This window comes from Coenobita brevimanus, chromosome 61 (genome assembly GCF_032717465.1).
Source record: "Coenobita brevimanus isolate Jiangsu-jjx chromosome 61, ASM3271746v2, whole genome shotgun sequence".
NCBI lineage: Eukaryota > Metazoa > Arthropoda > Malacostraca > Decapoda > Coenobitidae > Coenobita > Coenobita brevimanus.
In genome coordinates, this window is record NC_137014.1 from 3,731,957 (window position 1) to 3,747,962 (window position 16,006).

General features: G+C 42.0%; 1 protein-coding gene across 1 annotated transcript in view; it reads left to right on the forward strand.

Moving 5' to 3' along the window:
- Positions 1–16,006, forward strand: part of ssp3 (SCAPER domain-containing protein short spindle 3) — a 173,908-nt gene that overhangs the window by 38,334 nt on the left and 119,568 nt on the right. The window contains exons 3-4 of the mRNA XM_080275255.1: positions 7,462–7,662; positions 12,350–12,562. Coding sequence (XP_080131381.1) covers positions 7,462–7,662; positions 12,350–12,562 — 414 coding nt within the window. The remainder of the gene's footprint in view (positions 1–7,461; positions 7,663–12,349; positions 12,563–16,006) is intronic.

Sequence of the window (16,006 nt, forward strand, 5' to 3'; positions counted from 1 at the left end):
ATCGTGTTATTTGCAGCTTCGGGAATGGAACTCACGTTTATTTTAGTTCTACCTCTGGGCAAAAAATTCTACAGAGATCATATGCCGGGCTTCGGGAGCAGCATTTTTTTGGTCAAAATGTGATCACATATTAAATATAGTTGAGATCATAGGAAGTAAGAAATACAGACAGAGGGAGACAGTTAAAGAAATGACCTGTTGCATAAAGGAAGGACTGGGGGTAACGGTTAACTCTTGCATTAGAGAGTTGAAAAGATTAGGAGAAATACACTGAGGTGGTTTGGACATGTGGAGAGAATGGAGAATGAAAGACTGACCAAGAGGGTGTATGTAGGTGAGGTGGAGGGAGGGAGAGGGAGGGGTAGACCGAGGATGAGGTGGAGGGATCGAGTTGAGAGGTATATGAGGGAGGGGGGGGTGAGTTGGGGGGAGGGGAGTCAAATGGTGGGTGACAGAGTGACTTGGAGGCGTTTTGTCTGCGGCCACCCTTTGCGGGATTAGGGCGTCGGGCTATAGATAGATAGATAGATAGAAAAGTTTTTCAATCGTGATGGGACCAAGTTTTTTCACAACCACGAATTTTTTTGCAATTTTTGTGCCAATTTTGGTGCAATCTGAATGTGTAGTTTCAACTGCCCAAAATACACACACACACACACACACACACACACACACACACACACACACACACACACCTACTGCTATAGGATATTAGATATACAGTAAGACCTCACTATAACGGACTATTTGGGGCCCAAACCATTCCGAAAAATGCGAGATTCCGATAAAAGTGACATCCGGACTTACCCCTGCTAACCGGGACTTTTTCCGATATATCAGACATTTGTCCGGATCGCATGAACGGTTTCTAGACTCTTTTGACCACCATTGTGGTTCTGTACTGCATTAATCAAATGGTATAATATATATTTTTTTGAATGCAAGAAAGAAAGTACCAAAGGCCAGGAGCCTGCAAACCACATTTGAAATACTGGAGATCATAGGAAGTAGGAAATACAGACAGAGGGAGACAGTTAAAGAATTGACCTGTTGCATAAAGGAAGGACTGGGGGTAACGGTTAACTCTTGCATTAGAGAGTTGGACAGAAAAGGGATGAGAATTTCTTGCTAGAGGGGTGCTACGCACCTGTCGTAGAGGTGGAGGAATCCAAGCAGACAGTTCAGAGGAGCAGTGACCATTGAAGTAGTGATAGAAAGAAGATAAAGATGCAACAGTGTGGCGAAGAGACAGAGGTTGAAGGGAGCCAGTAAGAGGAGGAGAGTTGATGAGACGAAAAGCCTTTGACTCCACCTTATTGAGAAGAGCTGTATGCGGTGAGCCTCCCCACACGTGAGAGTTGTTCTCTAAACAGGGGCGAATAAAACCTGTGTATAAAGTCAACAACTGTGCAGGGATAAAGAAGGTATGGAGTCAGTTTAGCACACCTAATCTCTTGGAAGCATATTTTACAAGAGATGCAATATGATTTTTCCAAGATAAGTCCTGAGTGAATGAAACCCCAAGCATGTTCAAGGATGATGCAGGATTGACCTGGATATTAAACCTTAGAGGTTACTCCTGTGGAAGATTGTGTCAGGTTGATAGGTGTAAAAACTGGGTCTTTGATGCATTAAAAACAACCATATTATTTTTACCCAGTCAGAGATACAAGCCAAGTCAGACATTAGGTGTGCCATAGCCTCATCCCTTGCTGAGATGGACGTTGCGGAAACCGAATGGAAAGGTGAAGGGTGGAGTCATCAGCATACAAGTGGATAGGGTTAGATGTACAGCTTAGAAGGTCATTGATGAATAAAAGGAAGAGAGTTGGTGATAGGACAGAGCCCTGAGGAACACCACTGTTGATAGATCTAGGAGAAGAACAATGGCCGTCTACAACAGCAGCTATAGAACGACCAGAAAGGAAGCTATAGATGAAGGCACAGATAGAAGTATAGAAACCATAAGAGGGCAGTTTGGAAATTAAAGATTTATGCCAAACTCGATTGAAAGCCTTAGAGATGTCAAGTGCAATGGCAAAGCTTTCGCTAAAGTCCCAAAAGGAGGATGACCAGGAGTCTGAAAGGTAGGTGAGAAGATCCCCAGTGGAGCGTCCCTGACGGAACCCATACTGACGATCAGAAAGAAGATTGTGATAGGAAAGATGCTTTAAAGTTTTTCTATTAAGAATTGACTCAAAAACTTTTGAAACACAGAATGTTAAAGCAATTGGATGATAGTTAGAGGGTTGGGAATGGTCACCCTTCTTTGGGACTGGCTGAATGAGAGCAAACTTCCAGGAAGAAGGAAAGGTACAAGTTGACAGACAAAGGCAAAAGAGTTTACCTAGGCAGGGTGTAAGCACTGAAGCGCAGTTCTTGAGGACAACAGGAGGGACTCCATCAGGCCCATATGCCTTATTAGTATTGAGGCCAGTGATGGCAGAAAAATACATCAGCTGAAGAAATTTTAATGTCAGGTATGAGGAAGTCTAAGAGGAAGTGATGGAGGAACAGCACCGGAATCATCTAAGATGGAATTGGAGGAGAAAGTCTGAGCGAAGAGATCTGCTTTATCAGTAGAGCCATTAGAGTAGAAAAGAGGAGGGAAGGATGATGAGGTAAAGTTGTTAGAAAGGTTTTTGGCAAGGTGCCAGAAGGAGCGGGAAGAATTCGAGTTGGGGAGTTGAGAACACTTAGTACAGATGATTTTAGCAGAGCGAAGAACAGACTTAGCACGATTTCGTGCAGAAACATAAACAAGTTGTGATTCAGGGGTGGGTTGGCTCCGGTACCTTTTATAGGCCCTCTCCTTGTTGCGGACAGCATTTGAGCAAGCTTGATTAAACCAAGGCTTTCTTACATTAGTCAGAGGATATGAGAAAGGAATGCATGCTTCCATGCCCGAGAGAATAACCTCTGTAATGCGCAAGGCACACTCAGATGGCTTCCGGCCATGGAAGAAATAATCATTCCATAGAAAATCAAGAAGTAGTGTCTGAGGGCCTCCCAATCTGCAGCCCCAAAGTGCCACAGACAACGTTTCTTTTGAGGGTCCACAGGCTGTACCGGAGCGATAGGACAGGTTAAGGTAAAAGGTTGTGATTGGAGGAGCCCAACGGAGAGGAAAGATTAACAGTGTAAAAGGAAGGATTAGTTGTAAGGAAGAGGTCAAGTAAGTTGGAGCTCATTCCAGGACGGTCAGGGAAACGAGTAGGGTGCTGTACAAGCTGCTCTAGGTCATTAAGGATAGAATAGATGTAAGCTTGTTCACCAGGTGGATCAGTGAAAGGAGAGGAGAGCCAAAGGTGGTGGTGAACATTGAAATCTCCTAAAACAGAGATTTTAGAGAAAGGAGACATGGATAGAATTTGTTCCATCATAGAAGTAAGGTAGTTAAAGAATTTTTGATAGTCAGTAGAATTAGGGGATAAGTAAATAGTGCAGATATATTTAGCCAGAGAATGACAAGAGAGCCGCAGCCAGAAAGTAGAGAATTCAGAATAATCAAGTTCAGGAACACGAGAGCAAGATAAATCATTGCGTACATATACACAACATCCACGTTTGGCTTTGAAATGAGTATAGAGAAAGTAGGAGGAAATAGAAAAGGGTTTGCTGTCAGTTGCCTCAGACAGCTGAGTCTTTGTCAAGAAGAGGGGGTGAGGTTGAGGAGAGGTGGTGTTCGACAGAGAGAAAGTTAAAGGAAAGGCCGCAAATGTTTCAGAAATGAAGAAGAAGTGAGTCAGACAGTGGTTCCAGGGATCTCTGTGAGTCGTCACCAGGAGAGGGGCTGATGGTGAGAGAATTTATGGTCCCCCCTCCCCCAGGGGACTCCAAGGCCTGATTTTCAGATGCTGCCATATTACTCTTAATTTTGAAAAGGAAGTGTAGTGTGTACTGTGCATGTAGTTTGGTGTTGACAGTTGGAGAAACTTGTATATGAGAGCATGCTGGTCTACTCTTTATGTTAATGAGACACTGAAAAAGTTCAGCAAAGGGGGATGGTCAGGAACTTGTCCCTAAGGCTGATGAAACGGGAGCTCCAGCTCTCCTCGTCATCAGCTTTCCATCCACCTTGGGAATACTGCCCTGCTCGACTGGTGCTACAGTCTACTTTACTGTACACAGCTAAAAGTCATTTATATACCTTATTTTGATGAACATATATGAAGTGGTCAGACTTATTCTGGGTTTATTGGACTTTTTCCGACAAATAGGAATTTAGTCCGATAGCTCCTCGAGTCCAATAAAAGCGAATTCCGGTCTATTGAAGTCCATTTTATCGAGGTTTTACTCTATATCTATGTATCTATCTATCTATGTATCTATATATATATACACAGTAGTATACTGCAATACAGGTATAAATCATCATCATCATCCAGACCTCCTTCCCCACCCTAGGGCAGGGTGAGGAGTAACAATGTCCAGACAGCCCTAATTTGCCCAGTCCAATGAGCCATGCTTCCATTCGTTCACCATTCAAGTCCCTGGAATCCTGGCTCTATCTGATATGCCACAAACATTCGTCACGTTCTGTAGCTTCACATAAACATGTCTTTAACAATGTCCAGACAGCCCTAATTTGCCCAGTCCAATGCGCCATGCTTCCATTCGCTCACCATTCAAGTCCCCAGAATCCTGGCTCTATCTGATATGCCAAAACATTCATCATGTTCTATAGCTTCACATAAACGTGTCTAATAGAGTCATTCCAGACGTTGTCATGTTAAAAAGGGGTGCTAAATCACTGATCATGCACTTCTTCTCTCAATATTCATCCAGCCAGCTCAATTTCTTTCAGTCCCCGTAGCCTCACCGACTTCGAAACCTCTCTTCCTCACACTCTCATCCACTATATCCCTCTCCTTGGCTTACCTCATCTCCTCCCTCCTTCACATTCACTCAGATATTCCTTTTTCACCTTTCTATAATTGTCCATTCTCTCCACATGACTATACCATCTCATTACACTTTCTTCAATGCTGGTGTCCACGGACTTCCTCACTCCACATCTTTAAGGATTCATTATTTCATATCCTTTCCACTCTCTGTACTCCACATACATTCCTCAGCAGTCCCTCATCCACTGCTCTTACTCTTGACTTTTCATTTTCATGTCACACCATAGTCTCACATCCATATGTTAAAGTTGGCTCAAACACTCCCATATGTAAGCCTTGTGCAGCTGCAACACTCAAGTCTCTGTTCCTTATCAAGGCCTTCATTGCACCAGCTACTCCTCTTCCTTGTGCCACAGTACTTTCCACTTCTTTTGCACATTTTCCTCTCTTTTCTGTCACTGTACCCAGGTATTTGAACTCTCTCACCAATTACAGTTTCTCTACTTTCACTGTAACATCGCACTGGGAGTCATCTTCTCTCTCAATAACCATCACTTTACTCTTTTCTACATTTACTTTCAAGGCACGACGCTCACAGACATCACCAAAATTCTGCACTAGTCTACCAAGTTCTTGTCTGGTATTTGCAAGTACAGTAGTACTGCATCATCAGCATACAACAAATTTGAGATATTCCACACACACACACACACACACACACACACACACACACACACACACACACACACACACACACACACACACACACACACAGTATACTATACAGGCATTCTCTCTATACGATCCATTGCTATACAATACCCCGCCTTGACAGGGTGAAAAATTAACACCCTTCCCCACCTGCCGATGGCCAGTCCCCAGTTTTTTTTTTTTTTTTTTTTTTTTTTTTTTTTTTTTTTTTTTTTTTTTATACGTGTTTGGGTTGATTTATAAATTGTTTCTAGACTTAGATTAATATGTTTAGTCATAGGTGGTGGGAACACTGTCCTTTCAGGGTACAGTTTACTGAGTTTGATTTTTTTCCAGACTTATTTTTGATTTTCAGATTTTGTTTTGGGATTTAGGTGAGTTATAAACTGCATTCAGGCTTAGTTTGGCTTGTGTTAAAGCTATTTGGGGGTTTAGGTGAGCTGGAATCTTGTTTTTGGACTTATTTGTGTGGGGTTTTAGACTCAGTTGGGGGGGAGGTAATCCCAAGGCTCCCAAATGCATCCCAATACTTTCTGTGTTATAACTTCCCCATTTAATGATACCCTGACTCAACGATGGGTTTTCCCAAATGCATCTCATTGTTATAGTGGGGACGACATACGGTAAATTCTCGGTTATCCGGCAGAATTCAGCCAAGCCCTACTCCGGAAATTGCATAGTACCCTTTAAGGTGCCTTTTTTGGCTGAGGCGACCGTGCATGCTTCCACCGGAACGGCTGTGCTTTGGTTTCTGGGCATACCCATACACTGAAGTCTCATCTCCAGTGATAATTCTCCAGAAAGTCTGGATTGCGGTTTGCACACACTGACGTGTCTTGAGCAACGTTCATCTGAGAGAAGAGATCATGAGGAATGCGACGAAGCACCTGCAGAGATATGGAAAACTGACTTTGAAAAATGTTGCAGGCTGTGGAAAAAATGTTGGGCTACATGTGTCAAGTCAGAGGGTGCCCTGTAAGGGGGGATTAGTGTCCTAGCTCAACAGGTTAACTATTTATTAATTTATTTTTTTAGAGCCTACTGGTATGGTTGGAAACTTTCTGAACAGACCTTGTATTGGAGCACTGCACAGTACATGCCACATTGTGATGTAGACGCAACATCAGCAGCGTAGGGAACCTGTGGGACGACACCATAGTTGCTTACTTTTGATCATTGGGTTTGTTCTGTATGACAGACTGCAGTTAAGCAGCAGCAACAGATCTGATTCACAATAATAGTTATATGGATAAATTTGTAATTTGTACCTATATTCTGGAACACTTTTTTCTCATACTGAGAACTGACGATCTGTGTTGGTGTTTATGATGATGCTGAACAGCCTTTTTCCCCCCCATTTCTTAATGAAGCCAAAGAGATGATGATGATGGTGGTGGTGGTGATGATGATGATGGTGATACTGAGCTGCTTTTTTTCCACCTACTTCTTTATGGCATACATGAACCCTTGAGCCTGAGGATGTACGAGGGGATGGGTGGCAAGTCAGTCCCACATAACCCCATTGAAGGTAAAGGACTCAAGACAAGGCTGCCATAGTTTAGTACAGTACAGTACTGTACATGTAATGGTAGATGAGCATCCTGTTCACCCATAGTGGCATTACATGATCACAAATCTTTCCATCACCCTTTTGAAATAAAAACTTGTGGCAGTTCTGTCACTCTGACTGAGCCATACTATTAAGTCATCAGGTAAAAAAAAAAAGATTCCTGATAAGTCCTGTCCACCCATAGGGGCATGCATTATATTTTACCTGGCTGACAGCTGATGACTATACTCACATCTGAAAAGATTCTGCATGCATTTAAGTGTAATGAGCAATTTTCATTAACCTTATCAAGCTCAGGAAGACCTTTATTTACCAACTTGTTTTGTATACCAGGTTGATGCATTTGAGAGTCTAGAGGAGCTCCGTCACCCCGGTCGAGTGTTGCACATCCATGAGAAGCTGTCATCCCCATCACGCAAACGCTCACTTTCTGAAAAGATGCGGCGGCATGAGGAGCGACTGGCGAAAGCACAGGAGTTGCGTGAGAGTCTCATCCTTGCCAAGACAGAGAAGCTTAAGGACCTGTTCAAGAAGGTAGGAGAATGGCTTCCAAATGTAACCCATTTATCCTGATAACATATTTTTCTTATTTTATTTCTTCATTTGCAGACAATTTTACTAACCTTCGGAATGATTAGAAGTAGTGATGGAGTTGATTAAGGCTGTGGATTACTTTTCCAGTTAGAAAGGTCTATGATTGGCATAAGATTGTGTGCAGATAACATGAACAAAAAAGAAAAAATAGGTCATTGGATTGAAGGTGTTAAGGATCTCATCAAAAAGATAGGACACTGGCAAGGAAGGTAAGGAAAATAAATGATAGTATGTTATGGCATGATTGTTAAGATGAAATAGTACTGAATGTGATATAAGAATGTGTCCAAAATTGACGTATGGAAGTTGTTGTTGTTTTAGCTTAACCCAGGTCTGTCTGGCTGAGCAGACTTTTCATCCACGGGTAAATGACTGCATCTGTGGAGCTATCCTACAGGTAGAGTACAGTGTATACACTTTCTAGGAAACTGGTTCCCCCTTGTAGTAGACAGCACCTTGCTAGGGTCAGGCCAGAGCCCTTCCCCATGGCGAGGTGGAGGGAAATAGGAGGAGGTTTGGCTCCAAGATGGTTTCCACAGCTGCTTTGCTCCCGTCTCGGTGCACAGTGCCACCATGTGTTGGCTACTCATCAGTGGATGGAAGTGGATAGGTCTGGTAGTGTATGTGTGGAGATACACATGATAAAAAGTGCACCCCTTTTTTAGCATGGCAGTCAGAATAGTGGATCCTTCCACAGCCTTTGTGAAGCAGAAGAAAAGAACAGAAATAAGATAAATGATATGGATGTTCTTGCCTGTAAGGTTGAGCTGAGAACTTTGAATCGTGAGTGAATAGATGTGTTGCCCATCTTGCTGGGCACTCGGTTACTTTTTTTTTCCTTCTCCTTTTTTTCCTCCCCACATTTCGTGGGAGAAAGTCCACCAAGATATTGAACATATTTAAAGATTTATCATCCACATTAACACTATTTTGTGTGGAGGAGCTGATCTCACTCCAGGCTGCAGTGTAATACTGTACTTCTTTCATTTATTGACTGACATATCTGTGTAAGAAAATAAGGTATGGAGGTGGTTGATGCTAAGGAACTGGAAGGGCATTGTCCTGTGCACAGAAGTACAAGACAAGGGTTTGGCAGCAATATTTTAACCTTGATGACAAAGGATTCACTCTACTGTATTTGGTAGGTAATACGAAGCACAGTCAGGATTCTGGGATGTGATGTGTAAATGAGGTCTGACTCAGTCTGCTGGAAATACAGGTGATAGTTGTCCTTCTCTTATGCTTTGTCTTTCCTTGTTTTCTGGGAACTACCTCACCCCATCCTGTGGGGGGGGGGGAAGGCCAGAGTGATGGTGACGATGATGATGATGACGATGATAATACAGTGATGTTTATTGTGGATCACTTCCAGTTCTATACCTTCAGTAGTGTTATCTTACCCTGGTCAGTCAGTGGGCTGTATAAGAATGGAATGTTTACTCCATCAATCCACTGCCTACAGTGTTATTCATATTATTCAGGCTACCACCGAACAGTTTAATTCAAGTTAGGTAGGTGGCAGCGCTCACCATCCACTCACTTGATATAGTGCTGCTGTCGGGTGTCTACTCTCTCCTCTCCTCCATCCTTCTTTCCTTCCATCCTCTTCTGTCTTCCTTTCCTTCCTTCTATCCTTGTCCTTCTGCCTACGAGTAACTTTACACTCCCTCTTCTGTCTTTCTTTCCTTCATTCTTTCCTTTTCCTTCTGCCTGTGGGTGACTCTACACTGAGTGACAAGCCAAATGGTTTCCTGTACGCCAGGAAACCATTTACTACGCTGGGTGGTAACCAAATTTTGGAGCCTGGTGGTTTTTAGTGGGTAATATTGCGCTCCAATCGGATTGAGCCGGTGAAGGTTTATATCCAAGGGGTGGCTGGGGTTTATTGCTCATGTAATGCCACTCAGGGATGAGTGAGGCTGGTCACTCATCTTAAATGTCGGGACCATCTGCCTAGCACTGAGCTCCTACGCTTCTCATGGGGCAATGTAGGATTGGATGATGGATGGATGGATGGATGGAAGAAGAACCTCTAACAGTATAGGCAGTTAACCTTGTGCTGTGGTCAGCATACATGTTCATGTCATCATTGTGCCCCAGATTATGCATACAGGTATGTAAGCACAGGTTTTCACAACGGAATTCCACACCAAGATTTTGCATAGTTCCTCATGACTAGTGTTGTCTTGAGGTGCAGCCAGACTGTGGGAGGCTGTACTCTCACGCAGCTCTGTGATATCCATTGTAATGAAGTGTCATCCATCAACTTGCTATGTCCCTTTAGGTGTAATATAAAAGTACAGTATCATCATCACCACCACTGCCGTCGCTGCCAATCATCAGTTATCACTAATTATCATCACTCATTATCATCCATCAGTTATCAGTCATCATCATCATCATCATCCCCTGCCTTCCTGTCCCATCCAAGGATGGGGTGAGGTAGGGTCTAGAGAGCAAGAAAAAGCCTAGAAGTAGGCATGTGGCTGTGGGTGTGATGGAAAGAGACATTTGGCTGTGGGTCTTGTGTAAAGAGATGTGATTGTGGGAGTAATCTCTCCGGATCTGAAGATGATATTTTGTAAAGTTCATCACTGGGTCTTCAGTCTGTTTCAGCCTGACATTAACAATGGGGATGGTGGATGCAGTAAATATGTTGTCTGTCGGATTGAGCCGACCCACTAACCACAGGCAAGCAACTGCCCCTGCAGGACCGTTCCGTACAGTAAACCAATGTTCCCAAGAGGCTGACAGCACCTCACCACAGCTAGGTACAGGGATTAATGTGGAGTTTTGGTCTGTGAGTGGACACTGCATTTGCATCTCTCCACCCAGTTAAAAGGGGCACCATAGTATGCTTCATTGTCACTGTGTTATTTGGCCTCATGGTTACCACCCAGCATTGTAAATTGTTTCCTGAGTTACAGGAAACAGTTTGGCTTGTCACTCATGTGAAGCCACCCAAAGTGGAAAGAAGAATAGCAAATATGACAGGAAGGATGGAACAAACAGAAAGAGAGGAGGACAGATACAGAAAAAGAATGATAGTCATGGAGGAAAAAGTAGGCAGCACTACATGAAGTGACTGGATGATGGGCATCCCACCTACCATCCATCCATCCATCATCCAATCCCGTTTTGCCCCATGAGGAGTGTAGAAGCCCGAGGCTAGGCAAGTTGGTCCTGACATTTAAGATGAGAGTGACCAGTCTCACTCATGCCTGAGCAGCATTACATGAGCAAGAAACTCCAGCCACCTGTTGGATATAAACCAGCACAGGCTCAATCCGACTGGAGCACTTTAATTACCCGCTAAACCACCAGGCACCATAATTTGGTTATAGGGTTACCACCCAGCATAGTATATGGTTTCCTGGTGTACAGGAAACCATCTGGCTTGTCGCTCACTGTAGAGTCACCCATAGGCAGAAGGAAGAGGAAAGAATGAAGGAAAGAAGGACAGAAGAGGGAGAGTAAAGACACCTGTAGGCAGAGGGAAGAGGAGAGAATGAAGGAAATAAAGCCAGAGGAGGAGGGAAGGATAAAAGGAAGACAGAAAAGTGCACAAACAGCACTATATCTAGTGAGTGGATGGTGGGCTCCCCCACCTACCACATCCCACCTTCTACCAACAGTAAACATGTAATGAGCAACATAGAAACCCACATAGCCCAGTAGCCAAGCAGAGTAATCTTTGTTGTTATGTGGCAGACAAATCTCCTGCAGAGCCTGGGTTGATTCCACCTGTTGACTTCGATTTATCAAGCTTAATTTGGTCATTACAATTGCTTTCATTTTTATGAAACTTTGGAGAGGTTTTTGTATTGCTGTACTTTATGGGTATTGGAATTCAGGTTGACTCTCTGCCTAGGCTTATAATGAAGTAGTTCCCACAGCTTTTTAAGTGTTAGGCAGGGGAATAATAAGTTTTGGGCTGTGCATTTTTTCCTCCATTTTCCTCCATATTGCAAATGTTGTATTCATTCAAGCTTTTCTTGACTTGCTTCACACATGTTTATACCTTTTCTCATTGTTTATTGCGTGCATTATAACATCAGCCTCATTCCCTCTGTCACTGTCACCATGTTATGTTCATACAGTTGTATGTTTAAATTAATCCATCATTAGTGTCTAGGAAGTATTCTGCACACTTGTCTGATATAGCAGTGCTCTTTATCCTGGCATGTAAACTGTAATTTTATATATGTACTTACAGCACTGTGTTACATTACTACATTAAGTAGAATTGATTTAGTGAGATTTAGTGATGGAGTGTTACCTTTTGTCATGAGTGGTATTGAAGATCATTACAATATTTCATTCAGCAGAATTTCCAGTACTTCTGAGTTTATTTGAGGTTTTCCGTGGAGCAACGCCGAACCTGTCACAATCGATAACTATGAAAATGTAGATTAAAGAATGGATATTTTTTATCCCTGCCACCTTGGGAGTTCCTCCAGGGAGTATCGTCATAAAATTTTTAACAGGTGCTCCGTGGAGGAATTGCCAAGATGCAGTGAGTCCATAAATCATTAGTCTGCCCTCCATTTTCTTGCTTTTGATTTTGGTGCATTCAGCATTACTCCTTGAAGCTCCTTATATAACATAGAAGCTGTTAACATTTCAGATAGAGGAGGTGCGTCAGGATAAGGAAGGTCTGCTGATGAAGAAGCGAGACTTGTTCCAACGCAAGATGAAGCTGGCAGAGGAGAAGCGTCGACAGTACCTGCAGGAGATCGTCAACAAGGCCCACGATGAGGAGAATAAAGCCAAGGAGATTGCATTTATCAATGGACTTGAGGCTCAGAACAAACTGCATGACATTATGCAGCAACATCAGGTTAAGGAAATTCCCATTGAATTCATTCCCCCCCCCCCCCTACAAGACATGTTCATTTAACTAAGGAAAAGCCTCTTTCATTAAAGGGTTTTGTTAATGCCATATCTAATCCCTTCCATCAGAAAAGTTCTTAAGCTGAATAAAGTGGTTAGGAGATGGCAAGAGTAAATTAAAAGAGACATCCCTCAGCTCAGCGAGTTTATAATGTCGTTTATTGTTATATCTTTTTATATTTTATTATTGTTACTCCTTTTGCCATGTATTTTACTTGGCTAATGTTGAAGAGCACAAAGTCAGGGAAGTTTCTATCATCCATAGACTTGAGAGTCTGAACAAACAGCACCAGACATACTGCAACACCACCTTTCTGTGTTTTAACCCATTAAATTTTATTCTTTCTACTTTTACACAACTTTATTCAGTATTGGATAAAACTTTTTGAACTGGAGGGTTTAGCTGTGTCCTTAACTCTGGGGAAGTGGGAGGTGGGGGGTTTGGGGGCTAGCATTGTGAATGAGGAGTTGCAAGGAAGAATGGCAATTGAATGTATTAGTGTTGTGATGAAGGGTAGATTGAGATAGTTTGGGCATAGGGAGAGGTTGGAGGATGGCAACTGGGTGTGGAGGGTTAGAGCTGTGAATGGTGAAGGGGGGGAGTTGTGAGAGGCAGACTGAAAAACATGGGGTGAAATCAGTGTGTGGAGTTGTGAGCCGTAGACAGAAAAAGACTTGGAACGAGATCATGGAGTGTGATCTCAGGGACAAGGTACTGAATGGAGAGGCTGCTAGAAATCAAGCAGGGTGGAGAGCCACCATTAGATGAACAAGGCCAGTCCATGCAGGGACAGTGGAGCTTTTGTAATTAATGAACAAACAAAAACGCTTTCTCCAGGTGGCATAATTCAGCTTATGGTAGATCTGTTGAGCTGGGGGATTTAGGTATACAACCTTAATTAATCTTGAGACTTTCACTGCTAGAGGTTGTCCCTAAAATAAATAAGTTCAACTGGTGGTAACAAGGATAAACTACAATTGGTAATCTTAGTGAAGTGGTTATGTAACTCAGATACGTTTTTTTTAACACTTTCATGTCGGAGGGTGCACGTAAATTTTGACTGTGCCGCATAACACTCACTCACTTTGGCGCATAACTCTCGCTCAGAGGTGCCAGGCTCTTCCTCACCACGAATATTAGCAGGACCTGTGCCTTTAAACTACGACCTCTTTGCTTTAGGCATTTTGCTAGCCTTCACACACTCACTCTCAACTACATTCACAAATATTTTCTGGGAAAGAATTCATAGATCCAGAGAAATAAGCACTTTCTTCGGGATATCAAGAAGGGTATATCCAATCTGTGAGCAACCTCACACAACACTGAGTGGAGGAAAACAAGTAAGCATGCTTGCACTAGCTTGGCAGGCATAGCTCTGGCCACTTTTGCCCTTCATCCAACAAAAATGACGACTCTCAAAATATTTCCTTAGAGATTACATCGGATGACGGACTAACTTGTCATATTAACGTCAGAGGTTGACAAATGCAGGACAGGCCAGCCCGTCATTGGTACATCGTAAACTTTTTGTTTTTCTTCTTTTTTTTCTAATCCATTGAGATTTCAATGGTGCAGTTTCGCATCATTTCAATTCCAAATCCAACCTCAGAGATTCCTATGACGCGTTTATGTGTCATTTTAAGATATTTTTGTAAAACCCAGCATTCACCATAATTCGTGTTTACGTGTCATAAGAGACTTGGGCATGATGTCAAGGAATGTTTGCTCTGTGCATAGCAGGCAGTAGTTTTGTAGTTTTGCATGGTTTAAGCCAGATTTATATATCTTTATTAGTGTTTTTTGCCAAATATTTTTCTACAGCAAGGGATTTTTTTTTTTTTTTTTTTGTGCCTAACTTCAACTCGTCATTTTGACTTTTTATTTTCTTTGTTTTCTGTTTTTGAATACACTGTGATAAAGTACTACTATTCAGCTCGAAAATAACACCAGACCAGCAACCTTTCATAAAAAGCATACTTACACTGACCGATCAAAGAAAAGATCACGAAGCGAATGTGTGACTGAGAATCATAAAAAACTGTGTATCTTTTTACTTTTACTTTGCCGCACAATAAAATGCAGATATAACCATAATCTGTACATCATTGTAAAGGTAATTTATTGTACTTTTGCATGGTTTAAACCAGATTTATATATCTTTAATGTTTTTTTAATGAATATTCTTCATTGGCATGATATAAAATATTTGGGTTTCGCCTAACTTCAACTCGTCATGTGGACTTTTTATTTTCTTTGTTTTCCCTTTTTGAACATACTGTACTGCAATAAAGTATAACTGTTTGGCTTTAAAATGACACCAAAACCAACATTTTATCATGAAAAGTATATTTACACAGAGCAATCAAAGAAAAATATTGCAACGCAGAGATGTGGGTCAGCGTGAGAGCAACTAACTCTAGCACAGACCCTTAATCTGCCCGGCCCAGAAGCCTGATAGGGCTAATAGTCCCATAGTAATGAGGGAATAATGGAGGCAATATGCAGTCCATCTAGTTTTAGTTGTCTGTACTAAAATAAATCAAATTGCATGGAAATAGCAAGAGTATAATGAAGGATACTTTACTGTTTAGAAGAGGTTAACTTCCTCACTTTGTTAATATCTTTGTTATTATTATATTTTTGAAGGCACAGTGTGTCGAATGTGAGGCCTGGGATTATGATGGAAGAGTTGAGATGAAAGATGGGACTGAAGTGTATTGATGTTGTGATGATGAGGGGTAGATTGGGATGGTTTGGGCATGAACAGAGTGGCTGCAAAAGATCAAGCATCATGGAGAGCTGCCATTAGGTGACAAAGGCCAATACATGCAAGTATGTTGGAGCCTTTATGAACGAAACAAAACAAAACTTTTAAATCATTGTTATTTAACTTAAAGGGAAACTTCTTGCTGTGAAGGGGTTGGAAACATTCTCCATTAAACTCTTTTTATGTGAAAAGTCTCCCCAAATCTAAATAAAATTGTCAAGTTGGGATATCACGATTACAGCTGGTCTTCTCCCCTTGTATGTTTGGACTTCGATATGCTAAGATATCACCCCTTTATCTTGGAGGAGGTGATATGGAACTTGCTGTTAATGTTATGAATGGAAAAGTGAGAAATTGTGTAAGGAAGTGTATGTTAATGGGGTAGAGGGATAGTGGAGGAAAGAGACTGAGAATGAAGTGGAAGAATAAGATGGAGAAGCATATGAATGAAAGTGGTTTGGGGGTAAGGTAGCTGGATGGTGTAGGACAGGGAAACCTGGAGACATTGTTCATGGCCACCTCTTCTGGGATTAAGGTGTCTGGCTGTATAGAGATAGATAAAGCTCTTTATAAGTCACTTTTTTTTTTTTTTTTTTTTTTTTTTTCCCCTAAGTCCATAGTAA